Source organism: Hippopotamus amphibius, chromosome 12, assembly GCF_030028045.1.
Source record: "Hippopotamus amphibius kiboko isolate mHipAmp2 chromosome 12, mHipAmp2.hap2, whole genome shotgun sequence".
Taxonomy (NCBI): domain Eukaryota; kingdom Metazoa; phylum Chordata; class Mammalia; order Artiodactyla; family Hippopotamidae; genus Hippopotamus; species Hippopotamus amphibius.
In genome coordinates, this window is record NC_080197.1 from 22,940,301 (window position 1) to 22,955,059 (window position 14,759).

Sequence of the window (14,759 nt, forward strand, 5' to 3'; positions counted from 1 at the left end):
TAAGCAGGGGAAGAGGGAGGGAGCAAAGGAGAAGGGAACCGTCAGCAGTGGGCCCCGACGCCTGCAATCTTCACAGGTGCTGTGCTGGGGGCTCTTGAGGCTGAGTGCGGTGCAGGGAACAGTGAGATCAGGCCTCTCGCAGCTGCCAGGCTGAGCCAGCCTGGGACTCTTCTCCTCTCTATCCCAGATGCCCCTTGGCCAAAAGCTGACTCAGACTACAAGGCCCAACTTCACAGGGGCAGAGTCCTGAGACGGGAAGTGATCCGCTTCCCTTTGGGTAGACCAAGCCATCTCAAGATGCCAAGAGCCGCCTTGGGATTGAGGGAGGGAGCTCCCTGTCTCTGGGGAGCAAGCAAGTTGTAACAGAAGATTCCTCCTGAGACGGATGTCAGATCAGACCTTCGAAGCCTCCCCAAGCCCTGAGATTTGGAAGCCCAAGCCTGGGAGTTGGTGAGACCTGACTGGAGGCAAGGGGTGGCCCTTTGAGGGCTTGGTGACAATCGAGGCGCCAACCCTGCAAAGTAGAGCAATGCCTGCCTTTGTCACAAACCATGGGTCACACCCACAGGGCTCCTTGACTGAAAACTACAGGCCTCCTCCTGCAGCCTACCCATCTATGGGGGAAACTGAGGCCAGAGGGGGCTGGGGACTTGCCCAAAGTCACACAGCGAGTCGTGTCAGAAGGAGCTGAGGCGGCAGAGCCCTAGTACCCAGGGCCCTTCTACACTAACTGCCCCATGAGGAGGAGGAGGGGATGGGGATAGGGTGATGGGCAGGAGGATCCCCCGGCAGGGTGGGTCCCCTGGGTCTGGGTGGGAGTGGGGAGGGGGCAGAAGTACCTTTGCAGCCATCTGAATGTGAACCAGGTCTGGCTGGAGCGGGGGTCCAGAGACACAGAGGAGGGAGGAGAAAGCGAGAGCCCAACAGGAAAGAAGAGGCAGAGATGGGGGTGGTGAGAGAGAGAGAGAGGCAGAGAGAGCGAGGGAGAGGGCGGAGCGCCAGGCAGGGCTGGGGACAGGCGAGGGGGGTAAGGCGGGGCAGCCACAGGGGCCTGGCATCCAAAGCAGTCAGAGGACAGGGAGAGGGTGGATGGGGAGGGAGGGGAGGCCAACGGGAAGGGCTGCCTGGGAGACAGGGTCCAGCCCCCTCCCATTCCCACTGTGCAGATGGGAAGACTGAGGCTAGAGACGCGAAGACCTCTGCTCAAGGTCACGCAGCCAGGCCCAGGTTCCTAACTCCCAGGTGAGAAGGAAGCCTTCCCTACAAGGTGCAGCACGGCTTGATACCTTGCTGAGCTTCTCAATCCAAGGCTGCCTTTGACCTCATCGCAACCCTGAGAGGACACACAGCAAGCAGGGTGTGCTCCCCTCTCCCCATCACCAGGACCCAAAGAGAGAAAGGCCATTGCCCACAGCCGCAGTCTGGACTGGAACCTGGATCCCTGGCTCCTGGTTCTTCTGAGCTGCCCCTGACCTATGTTTTTCAGCCCATGATGAAGATGGAGACGTGGAGGCCGGGAGAGAGTGGGGCTGGGGGAGCTCTCCGAGAACAGGTGAGTACCTGTGAGCATCCCAGAGCCAGGCGGGCCGAGGCTCAACCAGAGAGTGTGGGTCCCTTTTGGATGGAGTGACGCAGAGAGAGTGAGATCGGAGCTGTGTGAGCTGACTCGGCTGTGATCACCGCACGCACGCTCGCACACTCAGGCGGGGGCACAAGCTCCCAGGGGGTCTCTGGGGGAGAGGGAGGGCCCCAGAGTAAGGGGGCAAGGCCTGCCTCAAGGAAAGAAGCTTGAAGATGCCCAGGCCCTCCATCTACCTCCTTGTGTGCACCCACACGGGGGCATGGTCCACACTTGTCTGTCCCATTTGATCCTCAAGGCCACCCTGCAAAGAAGCAAGGCAGGCCTCAGCCCCCCGGATGAAGAAACTGTGGCTCAGAGATGTCTAGGGACCTGCCCAAGGACACACAGCACCCAGGCTGCAGTAACCCAGCACTTTCTTTGTAGAGTTGGGGAAACTGAGGCACAGAGCAGAGCAAAGACTTGCCCAAAGTTACACAGCAAGGACTCAAATCACAAGAGCTGAGATCTTCCAGTCCCAAGCCTTCATTTCACCAAGGGGGAAAATAAGGCACAGAGAAGGGCGGTGATTTGCACAAAGCCACACGGCAGAGCAACGGTGAGAACCAGGGCCCCTGTGGGCCCACGGCTAGACACAGCAGGCCTCCTGGACCTCTGCACCCTCCTGAGGCTTCTCAGAGGCTCAGACGCCCTTAGGGAAACCAGGGGAAGACAGAGGAGGAGGCAGCAGAGCTGGGAGCAGGGGACTGGGCCAAGGTCTAGGTCAGAGACTACAAAATGAGGCAGATTGACAAAGTCAGAGTCTGCAAGCTGACTGGCCTCTGGGAAGCCCCCAGCCACCTACTCACAGTGGAAGGCCGGCAGAAGCATGTGCCCAGAGGCTGACCAAGCAGGGCCCCAGGAGCAAGCGGGGCTCGGCTCTGCTGACATCACCCAGACTTCGGCCAGCAGAGCCTCCCGCTGCCTGACACCAGCCCGTGTGTGAGTTTGGGCTCACAGTCCAGTTTGGGGGTTTATTTCACAAGGGCAGGGATGGATATGCCCTGCAATCTCACTAAGGATCTAAGTTCCAACTTCAGCCTGGCCCCAGCTTGAGAGGCGCCTCAGAGACTGAGCACCAGAGTCAGAGCGTCCTGGCGCCAGCCCAGCTCACCGCGTGCAGGCTGCATTACCTTAGCCCTGCCTCGGTTTCCTCATCTGCAGGACAGGGATACTCATGCCTCCCTCCGAGGATGCAAAATACCAGCACAGGGCCTGGCACATAGTAGGTGCTCAATGTGCATGAGCTGTTAGTGTCTTGATTTGGCTAAAAAAGGAAAAACAATTAAATCTGTACCTCTACGGTACCCCTCCCCACTTTCCAAAACCGAAGCAGCTCAGTTCCAGTCTCTGATAAGGATTTGCTGTTTGACCTTGGGCAAGTACCCTACCCTCTCTGGGTCTTAGTTTCCTCATCTATAAAAAGGAGATAACGTTCACAAAATCTCCCTTGCAGGAAAGTGTGTAAACCGGTCAGTATCAAGCCGGGCTTTGGGTAAGCCAGGATTAATGTGATTATCATCTGAGCCTCAGTTTGCCCACCTGTGAAATGGAGCTATCAAGCCCCATCTTCCCATGCCAATGGTCTGGGAGGCTCAAGCCTGCCTCGGGTGGCTGTGAACTGGCTCTGCCAAGGATCAGGGGCCCAGAGCTTCCCAGATCAGTCCAGTCTGGCAGGGATAGCAATCTGAGCCCAGCTCAGAAGTAACAGTGGTGTTAACCTAACAGGTTGAACAGATTTATTGCATCTGGCACCTTCCCTGGGGCCTGATGCCCACCAGGCAGGCAGGAAGAGGGAAGGAAGGGAATCACACATTCCCTGCCTGACCCCTCACCTTCCCACGTATGACCAGAGGAGAAAGCACCGGACTGGGAGTCCCCCAGCTACGATTTTACATCCCAACTGCTGTCACTAGCTGTGTGACTTCAGGCTACTGACCGCACCTCTCTGAGCCTCAGGATCCTCTTTTTTGAGCCTAATCCTTGTGGCTAATTCAGGCTGGCATGTGGATTGGGAGTGTGGCAGCTTTGGAACCTGGGACGTTATGCCAGTTTGGGTCCTTCTATTTAACTCACTTGGGCTGTTGGGACTGGCCTGAGAAGCAGTTTGTGGACTGTGGCCAAGCCAGGGCAGCAGGGCCCGGCCCAGGCAGTCAGGTTTCCAAGCCCTGAGCCTGGACCCATGGATGGCAGAGAGAGAGCAGGGTCATGTGAGCAGGGCAGGAAGGGGACCCTTGCCCCAGGGTGGGGAGTATAACCAGAGTGTCCAGGGCAAGGGGGCAGAGGTCAGTGCCTGCTAGTGCCCTCCCCCAGAGAAGCTGCTGGAATAATCTGGGTGGGAGGGAAGGGCAATTTAGGAAGCATCCCTGAGTCAGACCCAGAGGCTCCGACTCCTGGACACTCAGACACCAGGGCAGGGGGCTCAGGGCAGTCACACCTCACACCCTAGCGGGCTTTCCCAGACCCAAGGTCACGCAGAACCCAGGATTCTAGGACCAGGACCATTTGGCACAGAGATCCAGGGAGCTGGGTCTTCAGGCTGCTACTGTGAGGACCTCCACCCAGCCGGCCCTGGCCAAACCCCAATAGACAGGTTCAGCCTTAAGCACTCCCTCCCCGACTCCCAGCCCAGCCACAGGCTAGACTCACAAAGTCTCTCCCTCCTACGGGGCGGGGGCTGGAGCAGGGCTTACAAGAATGGGCCTGAAGTAATCACGGGGGGAGGACACGCAGCGTGGTGCCTGGGTGAGGTCTGAAACATGCACACCTCCAATGTGGGTGGCCCATCTTCCACTAAGTCTCTCCCCGTCATCCCGTCATCCCCCCTCTTCTCTAATGCCAGCCCCCAGCTCTCCCACCACCCGACCTCTCAGGCAAAGAAGCAGCTGCACGTTGTGATGTGAGCACGGGCACCAGATCCGCCCCCACCCTCCCCCACCCTCCAATCAGGGCGCCTCACTGCCACCCGAGGGCATCCCACGGACAGGACCCCATCACTTTCAGCCCTCCTGGCAGCCCCCAGCCCATCATGGAAGGCAGGAAGAAGCAAAGGAAGAGGCTGGACAAAGGAAGAAGTGAGGGCTGCCCTCTGACTCTCAGTGAAAGGGGCAGAATCAAAGTTTCCAGAGCTTTCCTCCGGCTACACCTTTGCTCAAGCTATGACCCCCCCCTCCCTCCCGAGATGCCTTTCCCATCGTTGCTGGTTGAGATTCCCCCAGTACTTCAAAGCCTCCAACCTTTCAAAGCGCCCCACCCCCACACCCACCGCCAGCTCAGGCTCTTCCCCCCTCCTGGCTCCTCTGCACCTCCACGGAGCCCCTCCTCCAAGGGCTCAGGGTCATGCCTACCCCTCCCAGCTCTGCCACGGCTAGCTGTGTGACCTTGAGCAAGTCATTTCCCTTCTCTGGGCCTCAGTTTCCTCATCTGTAAAATGGAGCAAATAAGCACTTCCACTTCCCAGGGCTGCGGCGCCGTATAAATAAAACAACACAACTGAAAGCGCTGGGCATGAGAACAGGCCCACACGGTGGCTATTTTATGACTGTTCACTCATCTCGTGCACCGGCAACCTCTGGGCACCCCCAATGTGCTCAGCAACAGGTGATGGGGGACCCAGAAATGTGTCAGGTCCAAGAGCAGCCCTCAAGGAGCTCCCAGTTTGGGGGGAGGCAGATGCAAACAGCTGGAACCATGAGAGAACTGGAGCGGCATTGGGACCCAGACAGAGGGGCGTGGGGGGAGCTGGGAAAGCTCCCTCCCCGCGACGGGAGAACAGCTTAAGGAAGGGAGAGAACTGCTGCCCAAGTTCCAATCCTGGCTTTGCTACTTGGTAGCTGTGTGCCCTTGGGCAAGGGCCTTCACACCTCTGAGCCTCAGTTTCCTCATTTGCAAAACGGAGATGGCCCCTCCCCCATCACTACAGCCCTGGCAGGATGGCAGCAAAGTAAATACAAGGACATGGGTAAAAATGCCTGCTACCTCTTTTCCCCTTCGCCTCACAAAGGGGGCAGTTCTGAGCTGGATCTTGAGGGATGAATAGGCGTTTGCCAGACAGAGATGGGAGAAAGGGCATTTCAGGCAGTGAGAGCAACATGCACAGGGGCAGGGAGGCATGAAGAAGCAAGGAATGCTTGGAGATGGTGGAGATGTCCAACCTCCTTAGCCAGGCCTTCGAGGATGCTCATGGATCACGTCTACTCTACCCTCTAGAACCTTCTCGCCCTTCTGCAGCCCTGAAGGCATCCAGCCCCCTTCCAGTGCAGCACCCTCCCACGAGCTGCCCTTCCGTGAGCAGGACTGCCTTCTACCACCCGCTCCAGCCCCTCGACTTCACTGTGCTCCCTTCAAGGTCCTGCCTGAAACTCCCAGCCCCTGTGGTCACCGCCGGACGGGGGCAGACAGCAGGCGCCCGAAAGCCTGAGCTGACCCCAGCCCCGCCCTCTGCCTGCCACTTGGCCTGGACTGGAGCTGGGTCCCGGCCACACTCTGGCTCCAGGAGGGCATGGCCTTCTCCACCCAGGCCTCGCTGGGCCCAGCAATGGACCCTGCATGCAGCTGGCACTCAGGGTGGGCTGAACAGGGAGGGGGTGCGTTAGCAGGAGGTGGATGGGGAGGAGGTGTGATGGGGAGTGACAGGGGTGATGCGAGGACCCTCCCCATTCTCAGCCTGGGGTTAAGGTCGGGATCTGGTCACACTGTTGGCAGTAAGGACAGAAGCTGGGGAAGCCGGAGGGGGTGCAGCCAAGGGAGCCAGAGACCCTATGCGAGCACATGCAGGCAGCAGCCCCACCCCCACCAGTGAAGCGCCACCACCCGGCCCGCCACCCACGGAGTGTGTACACACCTGACATCCACTTTCCTCCTAGGGCCAGCGAGAGAGAAGCAGAGAGAGAAGCTGAGAGAGAGCTGGAGGAAGCAAGCAGGGGCCAGGAATGGGGCGGGGGGTCCCCGAGGCTGCAGGGTGGGGAGGGACAGGGAGGATGGGAGGTGGCAGAGAGGGGGCAGCAGGCCCTCCGAGGTCAGGAACGTAGCAGGTGTGGCGCTGCACCCCGCCCTCTGTCGGCAGCCCTGCCCCCACTGTGACCACCCCGGGGCATGGGACCCAAAGCCTGCACCCCACCCCCCATGACAGGTGCTGCACCTCACCCCTACTGCTCTCTTGGTAGGAAAGGAGAGGAGGGGGAGGACCCCCCCACCCCAGGGCTGAAGTCCCACCCGCCCCTCACCAGTCCATCATCCCGGCTTGCAGGGGCCCCTAGAGCCTGGCAGGGGCCCCCATGCTCCCCAGACGCCGGCTTGGCACTAGGATGCCCCAACCCCAAGGCTGGAGTCCCTGGAGGTGAATCAGAGATGCCCAGCAGCGTGCCCTGTCCTCCTCGCCCCATCCCACCATCTCATTCCCGTGCCCTATCCTGACCCCCTTCACACTGAGCCCCCAGTCTGGGTCCCCCAACCCTCCCAATGGGGGCTCTCCCTCTATAGCTGGAGACTCTGGCTTAACTGGCTGCCCTAGGCCCTCCAGAACCTCTGTGGGCACAGCGTCCAGCTCCACAGGCCCTGCTGTTTGTAGTCCTGGGTCCCGGGCCCCATCCTGTGCCGACCACAGGCCCCTCTGCAGATTCTGGGATCTGGGGTGCTGTGCTCTGTTGACCAGTCACCAAACCAGATCCCTGTCCCTGGAGCCTTCCCGGAGCCCTAACCAGGGGGTCCTGCCTCATCACCCCTACAGGCCCCAGGACGGTTCCCTGGACCTCGGCTGCCTTAACGCCCAACTCCGCCTGCTGCCCATCAAGCTGGCTCTGGGATGCTTGGAAGTGGCTCTGTCTCAAGACCAGGCCCAGGATTAGGGTCCTAAGGGGCGGTGGGGAACAGGGGCACTCACGTGTTGTTGACAATCTGGAGCCGCTCCCCTTTCTTGAAAGACAGGTCAGTCTCTGTCCGCGACTCGTAGTCATAGAGGGCCACAAAGGTGGTCACTCCGCCTGCACAGAAGGTGGGGTGAGTCAGGACGGCCAGGGCCATGGCTGGAGGGAGGGGTGGACAGGGGATGCCTGCACCCTAGGCAGGGCTGAGGTTGGTCTCCCACTGCCAGCCCAGAGGTCTGGTCCCATTCACAAGGGGTGGGCCTCTACGCCTGTCCCCCGTGTCTGTATGTCCGGCCCGCCTGTGAGGGCGTGTAGGAAGCACATGTGTCTCTCCACCTCTGAGTTTGCCCACGGGGCTCCAGGTGATGCTGGGTGTTGGCGTCTCTGTTTGCTGTCTTCCCTACAGAACCAGAAGTTCCCAACAACAGGCATGTTTGCTTTGTTCCTAGAGCCTGGTGCATAGTAGGTGCTCAAGAAACAACCGTGGCATGAAAGAAGCAGTGAGTGAAGGAAAGTGCACCTGGGGAGGTGGCTCTGCTTCTCTCTGTGTGCAGGTAACTGTCTTGGCTGCAGGTAACTGTCCCCTCCGAAGCCCTCTCTGTCCCCACATTTTAGGTTACAACTTCCACCCACACATCCCCCAGCACCTCTCCCTGCCCTTCGTATTCTCTCACAGCAGTTGCCACCTGCTAACACCCTGCACAGTTTACACACCTTGCTCTTTGCCTCTCTCCCCCACAGGGGTTTTGTCTGTTTTACATGTTGCTGTGTCCCCAGCACCCGGTAGAGTAGGGGCGTCACAACTGTCTCTTGAACGAACAAATGGATGTGTTTGTGGGCCTGTCTGTCTCACTTGGGTGTGTGTTCTCACTGCACGTGTGCGCATCTGTGCATCTCTAGCTGAGCACATGTGTGCTTTTGAAGGGCTTCTGACCGCATGTGTCTGTGTCCCCATCTGGGAGTATGAGGCTTTTTGCATATGTGTGTTTGTGTTTGTGTACATTTGCGCTGGGGGTGTGTCTGTGCCTGGGGGGTGCACATCCATGTGTCCCTGAGTGTGTCTCTGTGTGCACGGTGTGTCTGTTTATGAAGGCGTCTCCAGCTCAGCACGTGCACATATCCTGTCTGGGTGTCTCTGTATGAGTTGCTGACGCTCTGTGTGTGTGTGTGTGTGTGTGTGTGTGTGTGTGTGTGTGTGTCTGTCTGTCTGAAGGTGTCCAGGTAACAGTGCACGTGTTTCTGTGAGGGTCTTGTGTCTGTGTGCCTCTGGGACCACATCTGCATCTCTCTGTAAGCATCCCTTGCCTGGGGCTGCTATACCCGCAAACCGCCAGCAGAGGGCGCAGGGGCGCATCTCGGCATTGGGCCGGGCCTCTGAAGACCCGAGTCCTCTTTCTCCCTTCTAACCCGCCCCGCCCCCTTGGCCACTCACCGCCTCCGGTCCTGATCCATCTATGGGCTGACCAGAGCAAGACGCAAGGCCTCCGACCGGTCCCGGTGCCTCTGAGAAGCCCCCTGCTCTCTGGGCCTGTTTCTGCCTATAGTCCTGTATCTCTAGGGCCCTTTATACGTTAGATGGGATTCACCCCTAAAGGCAATAGAGTGTGCACCACACTTTCCAGTTTATAAAGCCTCCAGGAAACTCCCGATAGTCCCTAAGGCCAAGTACCCCCAGACTCCTCCCCGTCACTGAGAGACCGAAACAGCAGCCCAGAGAGGGGGCATCGCTCCCCCAGGGCACACACCCCTCCTGGCAGAGTAGCCTGGGCTCGGCCAGGAGGGGCCAGGGCCACCCGGCCACGACACTCCCAGGCGCACTGACCAGCCAGGGGCCCCGCCCTCTGCGGGGAGGTGACTGTATCCGAGGAGTTGAAACCTCCGAACAGCTTGGGCTCGGCAGCTGCAGGGGCAAAGGCCGTGTTGGGGCCCCGGTGGCCATCGGCAGAGGCCGGCTTGCTGGGTGTCTGTGAGGTGGGGAAGGCACCCCCGCTGCCGCCGCCGCCGCCGCCCCCATGGGTGTTCTCGGCAGGTTCCAGGCTGCGGCGCCGCTGGCTGGCATCCTTGGGCTTGCTCTTGTTGCTGCCCATGGTCCTGCTGGAGACGAGAGAGGACCCTGGGGTGAAGGGCTCTAGGAGCAGGCAGGACTGCCTGAGCCCCTTAGCCTGTATGCCTATCCAGTCTGCAGATGGGGAAGCTGAGGCCCACAGAGGCCTCTTTGGGTAAGTTAACTTTCAGAACCTCAGTTTCTCCATCTGTAAAATGGGAGTAGTGATGGCATCCATAAAGGGCTTCATGGGTACAGGGCCAAGCACAGAAGAAACACCTCATAGTCAGAAGCTCTAACCTCCCCCACCTTTCCTTGAGTCACTATTTCCGCCCCTCATGGGCAGGGATAGTATCTGAGTCACGTCTATGACCCAGGCATATAGGAGATGGCTGAGGGCTTGTTGTGTGAATTCATGACTGACTAAAATTGTCTAACACCAGGCGGGAAGGTGCTAAAAGTTGCAGCCAGGGCAGGAATACAACAGGCAGCTGAAAGGAAGAGATGGTTGGGAGCTCACTGCAGCCCCAGGGCCTTTGCACATGCTGTTCCCTCTGCCTGAATGCTTTTCCCTGACTACTTGAGCAGGGTAACTCATGCCTCTTTTAGTTCTCAGCCCAAACATTGCCTCCTTGGAGGCAGCACGTGGGGGGCAGGAGGGATGATGGATTATCTTGACTGTGCTGATGGTTTCATGAGTGCATCTGTGTGTCAAAACTTATCAAATTGCACACCTTAAACACATGCCATTTATGTATGTCAATTACACCTCAATAAAGCTCTTAAGGAAAAAAAATCACCTCCTTGGGAAGTGTTCCCCAGCTTCTTTCATTGGTTTAAGTCCCCTTGCCTTTTGTGCCTCTCCTTGATAACGTGGCCCAGTTTATTTTTTTTAATTTGTGTGATTATATGATTGTTGTGGGCTTCTGTCTGTAGTTCACTGCTGTGCTTCCAGTACCCAACACAGGGCATGGCACACAGTAGGTACTCAATAAACAGCTGAATGAATGAGTGAGTGCGTGACTATTCAAGAGTTAAGAGATTTCTGAGCCAGAAATCTGGCAGGGCTAGAGATCAGGAAACACAGAGAAACCCAAGTTGCAAACTCCCCAGTGATGCCCATAGCCCTGCCACCCCTCTCAGCTCCCCATGTCCCCATCCACAGTCCTGGCTCCCACCGAGCCTAGCCAGGGTCTCTCTACCCACCATGGCCACCTCTCTCAGCTCCCTTATCTTAGCCCTGATGGGTCATCACCTCACCTGATGCAAGGCAGGGGCTATCCCAGAGGACCTGGGGAGCAGCCTGAGGTCTCAGCACAAACACCAGGTGTAGAGTCGACAGTCTTGGACTAGAGGCCCTGCTCCACCTCTCCCCGCTGTGTGACCCTAGGCAAGTCACTTCCCCTCTCTGGGCCTCAGCGTCCTCATCTGCAAAGTAGGGATAAAGCAGACTTCTTAGGACTGTTGGGAGGATATGATTGGAAAGAGAAATCGCCAAGGCTCTGATTCTTGAGCTGTGATTTATCAGGCTCTGATTCTGGCAGGCCCGATGCTAAGAGCTTCCCAGACCTGAAATATCCTTCATTCCTCCCAAAGCAAGAGCGAAGATGAGGCTGTGTATGGCATGGCAGTTAAAGGTGGGCTCTGAAGCCACACTCCCCAGACTCAGACCCCGGCTCTGCCCCTAATTGGCTGCGTGACCTCAGGCAAGTGACTTAACTTCTCTCTGTGCCCCATTTCTTCATCTGGAAATGACTGTGACAACTGAAGACAAGGCAGAGTGCTGGGAACACAGTAGGTTACCCTGCCACATCAGCTATTACTGATACTGGGATTCTGGACACACTGGCGACGTGAGCTCCAATTATTCTCCAAGAGATGCTGCAAGGCCCTGAAATCAGTCCAGAATTTCCTCTGGGAACCCATGAATGGGGAAAAGTCCTCTTGACTGGCAGGGGCCTCGGGCAAGACTGTTTACCCTGAGCACCAAGCCCAGCTCTGTGAAGCTCCTCCAGTATGCGAACCTTAGCCAGTCCCTGTAACCCTCTGGGCCTCAGGCTGCCTGTCTACACAATGGGGGCGTGGCCTGCATACTCCCTGGGGGCCATCCAACTCAGAGAATGTGGGGCTGGGAAGGCCCTGGGGAGACCTGCTCAAAGGATCACCAGGGCCTCCTGAGGGACATGCCAACGAGCCTGGGAAAGCCAATTTCTATGGCAACCCAATTCCTTGAGGTCACGATGCCCGTGGGACCTACTAACCCACCCCAGGCTCGACAGAGACTGAGCTAACCACCATACCCCCCAACTCACCTGCTCCCTGGTATAGTATTCACAGCACCAACTGTGCAGCAAGCCCTCTGCCAGTCACCACTGGGGGACACAGAGATGAACTGGCCAGGTTCTGCATGGTCAAAGGGTGCATGGTCTAACAGTGAACTTGTTTGAGGGACTTTGAGAGGAAATAAAAATTATTAAAATATTTCAAAAACTACTTTAATGAATAATTTTCTAAGAGCCCAAACTTTCTTTAGAATGAACTAAATGACAAAGAGTGAGCCCCCTGTCACTGGAGGCAATCAAGGTGAGGGAAAAGGGTACTTGGCTGATCTGCCATAGAGGAAGAGGGAGAGCCAGGGCTGGACCTTGAAGGCCCTTCCAGCACCAAGAGGATGCATGTACCCTCTTGGGAGTGGGCAAGGAAAAAAGCTCCTGGCCCCTACACTCTTACACTAACCAAAAGACCACTTCCCACTGGGGCATTCAGAAAAAGCATAAGAGGGCCTTCAAGACCAGACCAAGGTGGCCCAGGGCCTCTGTCTGCAATGTCTGTTGGTTTGTGGGGTTTGGGGTTTTGTTTGGGGTTTTGGGGTTGGGGGGGGGTTGTCCTTGTGGTTGATTCTGATTATACAAGTACCATGGGTTTGTGGAAAGGTGGGCGGGTTGAGGTTAAGGCCAGAGTAGTGACGACTACTGGGATGTGAATCTCAGCCCTACAAGCCCAGTGTGGGACCCTGTGCCTCACTTCCCTTATCTGTCAACTGAACATAACAACAGTACCCACGTCATAGGGCTGCCGGGAGAATCCGTGAGGAAATACACGGAACATGCTTCGGACGGTGCCGCACACTGACACCCTGCCTCCAGAGGACCAACCCTTGGGCATGCAGTGCGTTTCCTTCCGGCATCATATGAACAAAGGACTGGATACTGGGATCCACCCAGTGCCCTCGACTCTAAGCTCCCTGAAGGCAAGACCAGGGCGGATCCAACTCCATATCCTACTCTGTGCTCTGAAATATTTGGAGAATAGACAAAAGACCAAAGGAGCATAGACACATGATTTGCATCCTCCTTTGTTCCTGCAGTGCCACGTTGTAGAGACCAAGTATCATTCCGCAATATTCAAACACTCCCAGAGCCTGGACCTTGCACTGGGCCCTGCTCTAAGCACTTGGCAAATATTGACTCATCAAATCCCCATGATAATCTAGGAGGTAGATTCTAATAGTGTCCCTAATTTACTGATGAGGAAACACAGGCCCAGAAAGGGTGAGCCCCCTGCCTTGGGGTCACACAGCAAGGGTGAGAATGAAAAGTGAGGACGTGAAACCACACTGAGCAGGCAGGAATCAGGGGCTGCTCACCCTCTGGACCTCTCTTTCACATGAACAGCCACATGTCCTTGGCAGATGGGGCGTGAGTGGATAAGGCAGCCTGGCCCCATTCCTAGAGAAATCCCAAGATTTCAAGCTTTGACACAGCAGCATGTGCTCGAGAAAGGACAGCACATTTCTGGTGGGGTCTAGTCCTGCAAGGAAGGCTGCCACGATGCTGTGTAACCTTGGGAGAGAACACCCTTCCAGACCATGGTCTCCTTTCTTGAGGCAGGACTCTGTCTCAGGGCCCAAATGCTAAGTCACCATGAGCTGCCGTCTGAGAAGGGCCAACTCCCCACATCTTTTCCGCCACGTGCTCACTTCAAGGCAGAGATAGATCCTTGGGGTTCAAGAGGAAGCGGGGGGGCCTCCATACGAGGCGGTATGTGAGGTTCCCAGAGGAAGGTGGCCCCTTTCCTCTGGGGAGCTGCTCCCAACCACAGGTTCTGGACAAAGGGCCTGAGCTATTGCTACCATGAGAGGCACCGGGATGCCCTACATCACCTTCCCATCAGCGCCCCCAGCGCTTCATGCTCAGCGGGTCCCAAACTCATTTGGCATCTCCCTCTACGACGTCCCCCCACCCCATGTCTCCATCTCGGGGCGGTTCATCCGTTCTCTTCGCCAATCTTCCTCACATGCATCCCTCCCCGCACCCTATCGCCGCACCCTCAGGCCAGGCTCCTGTCGTCCTGACCCGGGACAGCAGTGGTGGCCTCTCCTGGGTGCCCTCCTCCAGCAGCCAGAGGCATCTCTGTAACCCACACAAACACATGGGGCCCCTGCTCAACACTGTCCACGGAAAACCGGAAACGAACTAAATGTTTATCAGAGGGGGAATGGACAAATAAATGATGGTCTGGTCATCAACTGGACAGCTGTGCAGCTAAATAAACACAACAAGAGGTCAGTGTGGCCTGGCAACATGCTCACAACACACTATTAAGTGAAAAGAGGAAGATGGCAGCATAGAATGTCCTCTGGGATACTTGGGGCCTCAGTTTCCTCATCTGGAAAATGGAGGCAACAGTGCTACCTGTGTCAGAGGGCTGGTGGAAGGATTAAAGAGACAGTGCAGGCAAGGGCTTAGTGGGGTGCCTGGCAAGTAGCACACATGAACTACAATTATTTCTGTAAAGAAAATTAACATGTGAATGTATCTGTGTGTGTGTGTGGACATGCACACACATGTGCTGTGGAGGTTTAGAGAAAGTTCTGGAAGGAGTCCAAATTCTTCACAATATTTCATCCAAAAGCTGTGAAAGATGGAAAGGAAAATCCCTTCTTTATGTTATACGCTGTATCACTCGACATTTAGAAATTACTTTGTCATGATTTTTTTTTTCAGTGAGACTTAGAAAAACATTCAAGAGCCTCCCATCATCCCCCTCTGGATGAGGCCTAAACCCTTCATCTGGGTCCACGGGGCCCTGTGGAGCTGGGGCTCTGGCCCCCTCCCACGGGCCCCCTACAGGAGGGCACCACACCCTCACCTCCAGACCTTTGCATAAGCTGTGCCCCTCCTCCAGGTACCCCGATACGCACAACATCCAGGAGAGTCCAGAAAAGACTACA

The 14,759-nt window shown here is 56.9% G+C and overlaps 1 protein-coding gene across 12 annotated transcripts in view; it reads right to left on the reverse strand.

Moving 5' to 3' along the window:
* The window catches only part of SRC (SRC proto-oncogene, non-receptor tyrosine kinase), a 56,144-nt gene that overhangs the window by 11,409 nt on the left and 29,976 nt on the right, over positions 1 to 14,759 (reverse strand). For 7 of the 12 annotated variants that reach the window (XM_057701845.1, XM_057701837.1, XM_057701838.1 and 4 more), the window contains 3 exons: positions 10,787 to 10,954; positions 9,305 to 9,576; positions 7,500 to 7,599 (listed from right to left, as the gene is read on the reverse strand). In XM_057701845.1, the coding sequence (XP_057557828.1) occupies positions 7,500 to 7,599; positions 9,305 to 9,569 (365 nt within the window). In that variant the 5' untranslated portion in view covers positions 9,570 to 9,576; positions 10,787 to 10,954. Of the gene's footprint in view, positions 1 to 7,499; positions 7,600 to 9,304; positions 9,577 to 10,786; positions 10,955 to 11,838; positions 11,930 to 14,759 lie in introns of all 12 variants that reach the window. The other 5 variants (XM_057701843.1, XM_057701841.1, XM_057701846.1 and 2 more) reach the window with 4 other exon arrangements.